This window comes from Cinclus cinclus, chromosome 6 (assembly GCF_963662255.1).
Source record: "Cinclus cinclus chromosome 6, bCinCin1.1, whole genome shotgun sequence".
NCBI classification, from domain to species: domain Eukaryota; kingdom Metazoa; phylum Chordata; class Aves; order Passeriformes; family Cinclidae; genus Cinclus; species Cinclus cinclus.
In genome coordinates, this window is record NC_085051.1 from 8,080,171 (window position 1) to 8,092,670 (window position 12,500).

Below are 12,500 nucleotides of genomic sequence, written 5' to 3' on the forward strand. Positions count from 1 at the left end.
GTCTAACTGAATTAGGACACTAATGTTCTCTGCACTCCTCACCTTTCCTCTTCTATCTTGCCATAAATAATTCTGAACATTAATTTATTTTGAGATTAAATTATTGTCCTTGTTTAATGTGATTAACATAAAATATTAATGGTTTTAAGTCTTTTAAATGCTCTACTCCATGTAAAAAAAAAAAAAAGTTTTGTGTTCTGCAACAGAAGGCTTTGAGCTCTGCCAAACCAGCACAAGTGAACTGCTTGTAATCCCTGGGTGTTTGTAATTACCAAAGTGGTTTGGATGGCTTTACTTAGCATTAAATCCTGACATCATCCTTAAGTGCAGAAATCAAACTTGCTGTAATTAAGATTATATCAAGAAAGCTCTCACAATTCACATATTTTCCAGTAGTCATAATATACCAAAATTCTATGATTCATTGCCTACCTGAAGCACTTGTTCTTTCCAATATTGCCAGGCTACTGATGTGTAAACAGAACTGTAAATATCTGATTGTGTCGGGGGGGATTGTTTGGGCTTGCACAATGGTGCTGAATCATCTGAGCAGGTCTCCTTGCTCCGTGCTGGGACTTCACAAACGCTGCTTGGAAGTGCAGCTTCAGAGCACAGGGAGGTCGTTTGGGCTCAATGAAGCTTGTGATTTTTCTCCTCTGAGCCTATTCCGTCCCTGTGGTGATTCCTAAACTAGCACTTTTGAGTTCATAGGTCCATTATTCAGATTCACAATCAGTAAAAGGTGCTTCTCTTCTAATAACCCCTGCAAAATTCTGAAATAACTGGGTTTTACTTAGTATATGTGTGAAAAGGAAGGAAAATAAGAGAGGATTTTCACAGCACTTAATCCACAGTTTTTACAAAGCTGTTTCCAGCATCCTTCCAAATTAAAATGCAGGTTGTTACAGTTATAAAGTTCCAAAAGCTGAATACAACTTTTGGAGTATTTTATGAGTATTTTGCAGCCGCAGAATAAAGTCTTGAGTACACAGAATTCTGCAGCTGCCCACACTTGTTTCAATTCCCTTTGTTCAGGGAGTCTGCCTGTGTGTGCCTGTGAGAGCTGGGAAAAAGAGACCATACACATGTCGGGAATTGTTACAAACGTCCCAGCTGATCCCATGAACCAGAAGATTTTTGCCTGCATCTCTATGTTACCCCCCCAAAAAAGCTCCTTGGACTGTTACAAATTGCTGTTCCAGTGGCTCGCTGAGTTTGGTGATGCTGCCCTGAGATCTCACGAGTGCTGTCTGTTCTGGGAGAACTCTTGGAGAGTGTTCAAGAAGAGCCAAGAACTGCAGCCCAGATCTGTTGGTGTTGTGGGCGTTGCATGCTATGCACCCGAGTATGTAGAGGGTGATTGCTGCCCAGCTTTCATGGCAGGTGATGCTGGTAACGAGCACTGGTGTTCCTGTGAGAGCAGCTTGGGACAGCAGATTGCCCAGAACTGAAAGGAACATCCTTGTGGTGTTGGCAAGCTGCAGAGGAGCACAACTGCAAATTCCACAGAAGCATGGCTTTCATAACAGTAATGTTTACCTTTCTCTGATAAGCTCAGGACATGTGCCAAGGCTTTGGTTGCATCCTCCTCCTCTGCCTGCTGCAGGCTGTTGTCCATGCTGGCTGCTGCCTTGTCCCCACCAAGAGCCTGATCAGAAGTGCAGTGATTATTGCAGTGCCTTCCCAACATTCAGGTTGGGTCAGGTTGCTTGGGGCCAGGTGTGGTCAAGTTCTGACCTTCTCCAGGGATGGATGGAGATTTGTAGCTTCACTGGTTCCTTCCCCATCGTGTGATCACTCTTGTTAGAGAATTGAGATTTGGGTTTTTTAAAATGTTTGGTCACAATTTCCCTTGCTGCAACTTGTGTCTGTAGCCTCTCACCCTTTTCTCATGCACCTGTGAGAAGAATCTGGCACTGCTGTGTCTGTACCTACTCAGTTGGTAGTTGAAGGCAGGAATGGGACCCCAGCATTTGCCTTCCCTTCTTTGGGCTGTGTAAGTGGGGGACTTTTTTCGGGTTTCCATTTTTCCAGCCTGTCGAGACCCCTTGAAGTGGCAGCCTTGCCCTCGAGTTTATCAGTCATGCTCCTTGGTTTCACATCATCTGCAGATTTGCTGGGGAGTGGGATTTTCCCTGTCTCTTCCCTCAACAATATCCCGGAAGTTCCACCAGACAGGAAAATTCAGTTTCACGGTCTTTGTTGTTTGAGACAGGTAATTTAGTATCCAATAAATTCCACAATTCTTGCTTTACCTTCACTCTTTAGATGAGCAAGCCCTGCTTCTTTGTGGTTTCAAAAAAAACCCCAAAAAAGTGCAATCCTGCAACATTTTATTTCTGTGTCAAAATTAATAAAATCTTGGAACGCTTTGCCTTCTATTGCTTGCATAAGTGCCCATATGCAAACACCAGTTTGCATTCTGTCACTTATCTGGTTGCTCAGTTGGTAGTGTATTTTTTATATTAAATCCTTCAGCCTATCTATATACTTAAACAGGAAATGGAAACTGGTCTGATGTCTTCATCAGAAATAGGCTGAGAGGGAGAAACCCCCAGATTGTCAAGACTACTTAAATAAGAATGCTTATTTGAAGTGAATTTATTCAAGTAAATCAGATGCAGGATGCAGGTTCTTGAGGGGAAGCCCTTGATTAGTTTTTCATCATGAACGAGTTAAAGGAGAAAACGCCTCCTGAAAAGGAAAGGGCACCATGGCACCTACCCTCACCAGAAGCTTTTCCCTCCCCCCACCCCAACCTTTTTCCTCGTCTTGCCAAGAAATACAATCATTCTATGAGCCCACAGAGTAAAAATACCCTGAGACACCGGTGCAGGATAAAAAGTTAACTGAGCACTCTTCCTCTGGAGGAGGAGTAGACCCAGGTAGGGCTGAAAAGGGCTGAGGAAAACTGAGAAGGGAGGAAAGGAGAAGGGGTGGGAGCCCTGCCCAAGGGCTCGTTGGCAGGAGAAGGCAGGAACAGGATACGTCTCAGCTTTTGGGTGGCTCTGGGAGGAGCAAGTGTTGGGATTAAAGAGTCTTGATAAAATTGTTCCCTTCCTTCTCAGACGCAGACAGCGAGTTTCATGGGGTGGATTTTCTGCCAGAAGATCTCAGCAAGGCTCCGGAGGAGGCAGGAATGAGGGTGAACAAGAAGTACTCCTGTCTGCCTGCTGAGGAGAAGGGCATCCACATCATCAACATCCGAGCCATCGAGGACATCGGCTACGACCAGCACGAGAGCACGGTGAGTGATCACAACCTGCTGGGTCACAACAGGCACTGCTGCACTTCATCCCTCAGCTTATTTCCCATCCTCTCCACTCCCAGGATGCTCCAAAATCCTCTCCTTCCGTTTTCCCCGGGTTCTGGGAAGGATTGCCACCAAGCACGGTCCGTGCTGATGTGGTGGGGGCTGTTCTTGGATGTGTGAGAAATGGTTTAACCTGTAGCATGAAAAGGGGCTGGCTCTTCTCAGAGTAAGGAATCTGGCGATAAAGCTGTGCCAACCTTTACATCTTCTTGCCAGTGCAGAGAAGAACAGAAGAGAATGTCTAAAATTTCATGCAAAAGCCATTGTTAACATAGGTAACATTAAACTGATCTTCTCCAGCAAGCAATAGAGATTAGGTTGCCAGTGTCACTAATTGCTCCTTGGTTAAATTCTTGAACAGAGATTTTAAAGGAAGTTAGTAATAAGAATACCTGGCATGATCATGACTTGGTTATGTAATTTAAACATAAAAAGAAGTTTATTAAGGTGGAGTGGGCTATACAGCAGATTCACTGGGGAAAGAGGTACCAGAAAAAGCAACATGTGATTTATTGTGCTTGTGCTTAAAATTAGGCTGGAGCATGGATGCATGATTCTGTCAGGGCGTTAAAATCCTCCTGCTGTGGTGAAACTGAAATGTCTTTTCTCTGTCTCATTCACAGCTGAAGAGACATGAGCTTTGCATGGTCTAAGTCAATGCAACTCCGTTTAAGCACAGCAGTATTGCAAGATAACATCTGGCCCATTAGTATCTTTCAGCATTTATACCCCACCCTTAAAATAATCTGACCATTAGTTTATTTAAAACAAAACCAACTTTACTGGCTGCTTCCTCTTTGCAGTGGGATATAGCTAGTCTCACAGAATAATGAGTTTGTTGAGGCTTTAGCAGCCACAGAGTAGTTCAGCCCAGTTTTTCAGAAACTGCTGAAACTGTTTAATTAATTAGTAAGATCAACACATGTTTAAAAAAATTAAACACAATCCAGTTAGTTGCCATTTGTTACTATTTTGTTTCTGTAGAAATTTGCATGAGTTGCCTGCCGCAAGCAGACTGTCAGCCTGCTTAAAAAAAATAATAATTCTTAATTCACAGGTGCATGCCATTAATCATAAAGCAATTGGACAGTAAGAGTTATGAATGGTCTTTAATATCAAAGTTATGCTTAAAAACTAAATGAGAATATCTAGGTAAGGCACAAACATGAACAAACTGTGCCCTGAAGGGTTTGGCATGGCTAAATAACCTTCCCTGTTTTCATGGAATGGGAAATAGAGGCAAGAGGGCAATGAGTGAACTCCATGTTGGCCCAAAATGCTGTATTATTTTATTATATGTTTATTCACTTGGTGTAAAGGGTTTAGGTTAAATGGGAAAGAGGGATGAGATCCTAAAGGATAGAAAGGCAGATAGCAAAGGCTATCTAAAATAACTTACATTTAGTGTTTTATGCATTAAATAAGCAGGTGTGTACATCCCAAAAAGATTTTAGCATTTTGCAACTGATGACCAATTGCTCTCTTTTGGAGCACAAGTCCTTTTCCCTCCATGGACGATGGACATTCTTCTATAAACTTAAAAGCCAGAAAAATTCCCTGATCACTGAAAAGCCACTCCTGTGATGGGTATTTTTTGTAAAAACAAATGCCAGTTACTAGTGAATTTTCCTCCTTTTTTTTTTTTTAATAGTATGTGCATCTTCAAGGGTAGAACTGTGAATTATGCATGAGAAGTGTTATAAAAGTAGAAACAAATTAATTGTTAGTACCTCTAGCTTGTTTGTTTGTTTCTACTGTTGCCCTATGCAGTTTTCAGATAAAGGCTTGGAAATGAAATTGTGTTTTGAGTCTTACCTTTCATGTATCTTGCAGCACTTACCCAGCATTAACTCAGGCTGGGAATAAAGCCATTGCCACCATCAGATCACATAGTGACATAGTTTTATAAGTGGGAAAAAGAAGTGGTGAACTCAATAAGCAGTGACCCCACTTCCCTGGCTACTTTCCATCGCGTTTTTTGGCCGTGCCGCAGGACCAGCTGGCTCCTTTCAGTCTGTATCAAAGATGATCTCTTTCTCAGATGATATGGACTTGCAATGATAGATAAGAGAAGTGAGAAATGTTTCCACATGATATTAATCTATTTGTCAGAATTGCAGCCTTGCAGATGTCATGGGTGGAAAAGGACAGACAATCTTAGTGGCGATTAACCCCCCAAAGGAGAAAACCAAACCCAGCAAGTAGCTGACTTATGAACCAGTGTGCTGGTGATTAGATTAAATCCCAGTCATGCAATCTATTTATTTCTCGCCAATAAAATCCCAGCTGGCTATCAGTAAAATTAAAGGTGTTAACTTGCAAAAATTTTCAGAGTAAGTAGCATGGGGACTCCTCCCATCTGCTGGCTGTCTAGAGAGAAGGCATCCCGTGCTCCAGGCAAAAGGAGCCTTGATAGGAGAGGATGGTCTGTCTGGTGCTTGTGTTGGGCTGTGCATTCATTATTCTTCTCTCTTCTTCTCTGCACACCTCCAGTTGTTAAATTCCCTATCCAAAAACCCGGATGCTGACTGCAAGTACGGGCTGTACTTCCGAGATGGCAAAAGGAAGGTGGACTACATCCTGGTGTACCACTACAAGAAGTCCTCGGCCGGGAAGACGCTGGCCAGGAGAGCTCAGCAGAATGATGCCAGTGTCCGAAGCAGCAAGCAGGACCAGCCCCTCCCCGGGAAGGGGGTGCAGCTGGAGATGGGGGACAGTGAGCCTCACGTGGATTACCACGAGGACGACAAGAGGTTCCGCAGGGAGGAGTATGAAGGGAACCTCGTGGAGGCTGGGCTGGAGCTGGAGCGTGATGAAGATGTAAGGATCCACCTGAAAGGGTTAGCAGTAGAGAGGGTGACTGGTGGCCAAGTCCTGGGGGACGCTGAGCTGTGCCTGTGAGCCTGGCTCTGATCAGGGTTGGACAAGTTCAGCTCATGCAGGACTTGATTGCAGCTCTGGTAGTCAGTGCCATCCTCACCCACTGATTTAGTTGGCTGCACGGGAGTGTGCCATGGTGTTGTGAACGCCCTGATGAGGTGAAGTTCCTGACTTTTCTTGGCCAGGACTTGTGGCACACCCACCAATTTAACAAGGCTGTGTTGTGCTGTCTGGAAGTGAGGCTTAAATTGCTTTGAACACTAATCCCAGTTTGGTGGGTTTACAGTATGCTGTGGTTTGGATCATCTGGCAATTCCAGTTCTGTGAAAAAGAAATAAATCGGATACAGGCAGTGTCATCTTTATTCCCCAGTATAGGCTTGAGGAGAATTAAATTTGTTCAGGAGGCTCTGGTCCACGCTCCTACTGGAGCACATGGGTCTGTGTTACAGTTTGCTCTTTCCATTCTTAGATATGAACAGTACAGCTTATAACGTCTTCCACCTGCACCCTGAAAACAGGATATTCTATTAAAAGCCCATTAGACCGTGTAAAAAATGATGTATGTGAAGTGCTGCCAGTGTGTGATTAGTAGAAATAGACACAGCAGTATTAATTTCAAAGAAAGCTGCTACAATTATCTGACCCAACCGATGTGCCTCTGACTCCCGAGAGAGGGTAAACATTTATGCTGGTTTTATTCACAGGATCTAAAAGTTGAGACAAACATTTCAACCTGGGAACAGACTGAAAAAAAAATAAATCTGTCATCTATTACCCTCAGATTACAGACGTTTATATCTTTTATATATTATATATATGTAATATATATACTTAACATGGTACAATGCAAGAAAACCCCAAAACCTTTCCTCTCTCTGTCTTCCAGTGAAAATCAGACTTGCTTTCTCTCCAGCTTGCAGGTTCCTGTAACAAACAGGCAGTTTACCTGTGCAAAGTCATAGATATTTAAATCCTTTGCTGATGGGAGATTCCACCTATGACATGTAATATGATTTCAAATTATGCAGAAAGGCTCAGGAGTCAAGCCAGGATACTGTAAGAGAGAGGTAACCCTATCCTTTCAGTGCAAGACACCAAACCACCTGAGATGAAAGTGCAGAGATGAAAGCAAGACTCAGGGATTTACATCAGCTTCCACAGCCAGCACATCCATGTAGGGGGAAAGATCTGCAATCACTTGGGCCTGAAGAGCCATGAAGCTGCATTGGAGACCTTGCTGACTCCAAAAGAGCAAAGGTTTCTTTAACAGATGGTGTTTAATACATCACTTCAGCTCTCTTCAATGAAATGGCTGGATGGTCACACACAAAGAATTGTGGTCAGTGGTTCAACGTCCATGAATAATTGATTCAAACAAGGCCAGGTTGGACAGGGCTTGGGGCAGCCTGGCCTGTCCATGGCAGGAGTGTTGGAACTGGATGTTCCCTATTCTCCCTTCCAACCCAAACCATTCCATGGTCCTCTGAGTAACCAGTTTCTAGAAAGCCACTGAGAGTACAGCTGTGTGAAAGCTAGTTATTATAATAACTGAACTGGTGCAGCAGCAAGATTAGAAAGATTTCTTGTTGTTCATTTCTCTTCTGTTTGCTGAATGCGTCCTGGTCGGGCATGGTTTCCCCAGTGCCTTTGGAATGGTTGCTCCAGGGGGAGCAAACATGGGTGTACATGGGAGTGCCAGAAGCAAACATCCATGTCCGGCCCTCTAGAGCACAGCTCAGAGAATTACTGGGCTGCAGGCAAACCACTAATATTGCCTTTAACTTCTATCCTCCTTTCCCGTTGTTTGGTGGAGTTCTTCCTACTGGTTTCCCTAATTACGATGGTTTAATGGATATATTCACATTTGATTCTGAGGTTGCTCCTCTAAGGGATGAGCAGCAGGGACTCTCTCAGCCCCAGCAATTGCAACTCACTCGCCAAATCACACCATTTTGGCTGGATGCCTCTGCTTCAAATTTAACTGGCTAAGCCTGTATTTGTGTCCACAGTGATTAGCTTTTATTTCCCAAAGAGTTTTATCTGTTTAACCTTGTGGTAATTGCTTTGGGAGTCAATAGCATTTTTTGAGTCACTTCTATAGCAGCTCAGCACACTGAGGTGTTCAGTGATTGTCCTGTTGTTAGAAACCAGCTCTCTCAAACAAAGGAGATTTATCATGTTGTTCCTAATGGACTGTTTGTTCCTTAAATATGTATGAATCACAAGGGGTAATGTGGTTAATTTCCTCTCATAAGTAACATTTTCCCCTGCTATTTTTTTTTCTTTTTTTGAAGACTAAAATCCATGGGATTGGATTTGTAAAAATACATGCACCGTGGAATGTATTGTGTCGAGAGGCAGAATTCCTAAAACTCAAGATGCCCACAAAAAAGGTGAGTCTTGATTTTTTTGTTTTCCTTGTGAAGGCTTAGTTTAAACATTCCTCTCAGAGCATCTTACAAATGCAGCCTTCTCTTTCCACAAGCATTTTAAAAGCAATTAACTGATGTGCACCAGAAATGAAAGTCATAAACATACTTGCTTGGGGCAGCAGAGGGAAAAAGTGGAAGGAAGAATGGAAATCACGACTTTCTGGCTGCTACCACTGTCTGTCCACAATGAGAGTGATTTCATCCTCAATATGTTATAAAAGAGGAGGTTTCAATTGATGGTGAAATTTCTATGTGCCTTTTGGAAGTTTATTTCTCACCTGAAGACTGCTAAAAATAAGCACAAGGATAAGAATTTGTCTCACTGGGTTTAGTGACTATTCATATACATAGTCAGTCACGTTTGCAGGAGCTGGGGCCACTCTGCCACAAAATAAATTACCTTTCAGAATATCATTAAAGGAACGACAGTATATTTTCATCAATTCTAAATCACCCATGATAGATAGATGGATAGATAGCTACCTGCTCAGTGAGCACAGCTCAGAGATGGATTAATATTTAAACACAGACTAAGTGCAGGTCCCAGACTGCACAGGGAAGTCCATAAGGGAGCAAGAGACAGTCTCCAAACCCAGCATCATTTATTACAACACTAAAACCACATTTTTCGTTTGGGTTTCATATTAATCCCCATTATTGCCTCACTTACCAGGGATTTTAATCAGAAGCACAGTTAGATTAAAAAAATCCATTGTGATCCTGTGGTTCCCTAACCCTTGGTTTGACTTCCTCATCCCTTTCTTTGTGGATGATTTCAGGAATGTAAACCACACTCCTCGCTAGTTTATTGTGATATTTTTATCTAATTGCTAGTTTATTCCTTACAGTTCACTCTGACCTATGGATAACCAAAAAGCAGTAAAAATTTACTGTTTTTTTTTTTCTCTCTTTGCCCCCCTCAGATGTATCAGATCAACCAGACTCACGGCCTCCTGAAAAAGATTAATTCTGTGATTCAAAAAATAACAGAGCCCATCCAGCCAAAAGTAGCAGAACACAAACCTCAGATGGTGAAGCGCCTCTCCTACCCCTTCTCCAGAGAGAAGCAGCACTTGTAAGTGAAAGCCTTCCCTGAATGTGCATGTGCACAGGTTCCAGCCTCTCTGAGCAGCTCAGGCACCAGAGGGTGAAAGGGAACATGAACACCAGCACTTTGATGGACATTGCTGCAAAGGATATTTCCATTTTGCAGTAAATTTACTTTTTGGGGGTTTATTTTGGCTCGCTGTTGAGGAACAAGTGTTTGCAGAGAAATCTCTGTGTGTTGCAGCTGCTGTTGTGGCACATAATGTTCATCTGTATAACCACACACTTCACCTGTTAGGCTTGCAAAAGGGGATTTATAATGTGGTTTATAACAGTCTCTTCTCCACATTAAATAAAATGCTCAGTAAAACTTGTAGCCAGAGATGTGGGCTGATAAATTTCAGAATCATTTCATATATCTGGTGTGGGCAGCTGACCCAGGTAGTGCCAGCCAGGCGCTGCCTTTTGAAGTGCTGTGAAGTCAGAGGTGGCTTTGCCATCGATCCCAGATCTGCAAGAACAGCTGTAAATGTGGGTGTAGGGCAAAAACCACGAGGTAGAGCCCAGCCAAAGCTTCTCCTGCCCTGGATTGCTCTGCTGCTGCTGCTCTTCCCTGGCCAGCATCCCAGAGGAGTGACTTTGAAGGCTGTGTTTATGGATGTGCCAGCTGGAACAAGCAGCAGTCGTAGGGCAGGACCTCTTCCCTGCTCCCAGGGAATTTTATCCCCATGTTCCATCCCAACATGCAGGTGGTGGGCTTGGGCCAGCCAGTGTGTGGGACACCTTGGGCTGTCCTTGGGCTTGCAGGACACGTGTTTGTGTGTTTGCTGGGTGTGGGGTGTTCCTGGAGGTTTAGAAGGTCCAGAAGATGCTCCTGACTGTAGACATGTATGGGTCTCACACTGTGTGCAGGTGGCTTTTCCAGTGACACCACCCGTGTCTCTGCTGAATGAGGGAGGAAACAGCAGCCTCACAGGGAAAATTAAACATTGTGAGGGGAAATTCAAGGCCACCAGCAGTCAGGGATTCAACTTAAATAAGCATCAACACTCTCTTTTGTGCTGAAAAACCTATAAAGACATAAAACCAGTGAAATGTATAAGCAGCCTCTTTAAATTGTGGGAGTTGGGTTGGACTTGCTTTTTAACAGGGTCTCTACAAGCTGTTCTTTAATGTGAGCTCTGAGAGATCCCCAGGAGAAATTAAAACATTGAAGGGGTCAACAAGAACAGGAAATTGCTGTCTTTTTTTTTTTTTTTCTTAACCTAATGGGCTTCCTTCTAATCTTTTAACAGATTTGATTTGTCTGACAAAGATTCCTTCTTTGACAGTAAAACGAGAAGCACTATAGTAAGTATTGCCTATAAATAATTTATGGTGAATATTGCCTCACTCATGGTGTTAACAGCTTTAATACAATGCCTGTTCAAGTTTGTCTTTCTTAACCAAATGCCAAACATCTCCTGTGCCATCAGGAACTGAAATTATCAATAATTCCAGATTTACTGCTGAGTAGTGTTTGATGCTAACAGGTTGCTGACTTTTGGAAAATAATTTGGATCTTCTTTCTAGTTCATGGGTAATTTTCTTAGCAGAGACATCACTGGCTGGGAATATTTAGATTTTACCACTCGTTCTGCCCACCAGCTGCCTGCACCCATGAGTGGTTTAACTTATTGTAACTATACAGTGTTCTTTTTTGCAAAATGCTGCTAAATATGCCAAGACAAATTCCAACAAAACAGCCAGCTATTTACAGGGAATATTATTTATAGTTTTTTGGGGGAAATTCTCTGTAATGGTGTTGAAAGTGTTGAGGTTGATGACTTTTACCTGACTTACATAACAGAACATAAAATAGAGTTGGGGAAGAAGGTGTAGCCTCATTTTTATCCACCAAAGGAGGAACTGAAAGGCCAGCTCGTGTGACATCCCGGGCAGCTGGAAGGGGCTGTGCCAAGCAGCCCTGGCTGCAGCACATTTCAGAGGATAACAGGGACTCTTTGCCCCATTCCACTGCTCCTAACCAGTGCCTTAGAATGTGACTGCCAGCATGCTTTTATCTTATATTTAACAGAAGTCTTTTGGGATGCCAAGTGGTTTCCAAAAGAGTTTATATTCCTGTCATAGCTGCCTTTCATTGCTGTGGTGATAAGGGGTGTAAGATATCCAACTTCCCTTTCCTGCTCTGAAATTCCAGCTTATTCCACAGTGTAGTTCCCTGCCAGCCTGAAGAGCAGGAGTTTGATTTGAGCACTGGCTATGGGGTCAAGGTGAGCTGGACCAGGGGAAGCAGATGCAGAAGCACAGAAATGGGGAAGAAAAAGGCAAATACTGATTTGGTTTATTTGCAAATAAAACATTTAACTTGAGATTAGAAGAAAAAAAAAAGTGCGTTTTGTTTGTAGGCTTTCTTTTATATGTCCAGATGTGTAGGAAAAAATCTTGTAAGTACAAGGAATGCAACAAACAAAGAGTTAAAATTCATGACAGGCTGAGCAAGGCAGCAAGACAAAATGGCTCCATGGGACAAGAGGGTGAACAAGACTGACTGGAAAGCGGATTGAAACAGAAGCTCAGAGCAGAGGCTGAGAGGAAAAGGAGGGACGAGGGTTTTTTAAATGACTGAAGGAACACAAGGCATAGAAGAATTATGCTGGTGCTGTGCTGCTTTGTGTGAAATCCCTGCAAATCACCCAGTAATGAAGAACATATTGAATGTTTCCCAACATCATTTTATTCTGTGTGCATTGCTGTTTGTATTCTTCTTTCTTAAAGTTCTCCCCTGCCTTTCTCATATGTATTTTTGAACCACAGTGCAAATAT

The 12,500-nt window shown here is 42.9% G+C and overlaps 1 protein-coding gene across 8 annotated transcripts in view; it reads left to right on the forward strand.

Moving 5' to 3' along the window:
• The first annotated feature begins 3,124 nt into the window (after window positions 1-3,124).
• ANO1 (anoctamin 1) overlaps window positions 3,125-12,500 on the forward strand; it is a 39,525-nt gene continuing 30,149 nt past the window's right edge. For 4 of the 8 annotated variants that reach the window (XM_062494209.1, XM_062494210.1, XM_062494212.1 and 1 more), the window contains exons 1-5: window positions 3,140-3,247; window positions 5,807-6,133; window positions 8,490-8,588; window positions 9,551-9,702; window positions 10,970-11,024. In XM_062494209.1, coding sequence (XP_062350193.1) covers window positions 3,140-3,247; window positions 5,807-6,133; window positions 8,490-8,588; window positions 9,551-9,702; window positions 10,970-11,024 — 741 coding nt within the window. Of the gene's footprint in view, window positions 3,248-5,806; window positions 6,134-8,489; window positions 8,589-9,550; window positions 9,703-10,969; window positions 11,025-12,500 lie in introns of all 8 variants that reach the window. The other 4 variants (XM_062494214.1, XM_062494215.1, XM_062494208.1 and 1 more) reach the window with 3 other exon arrangements.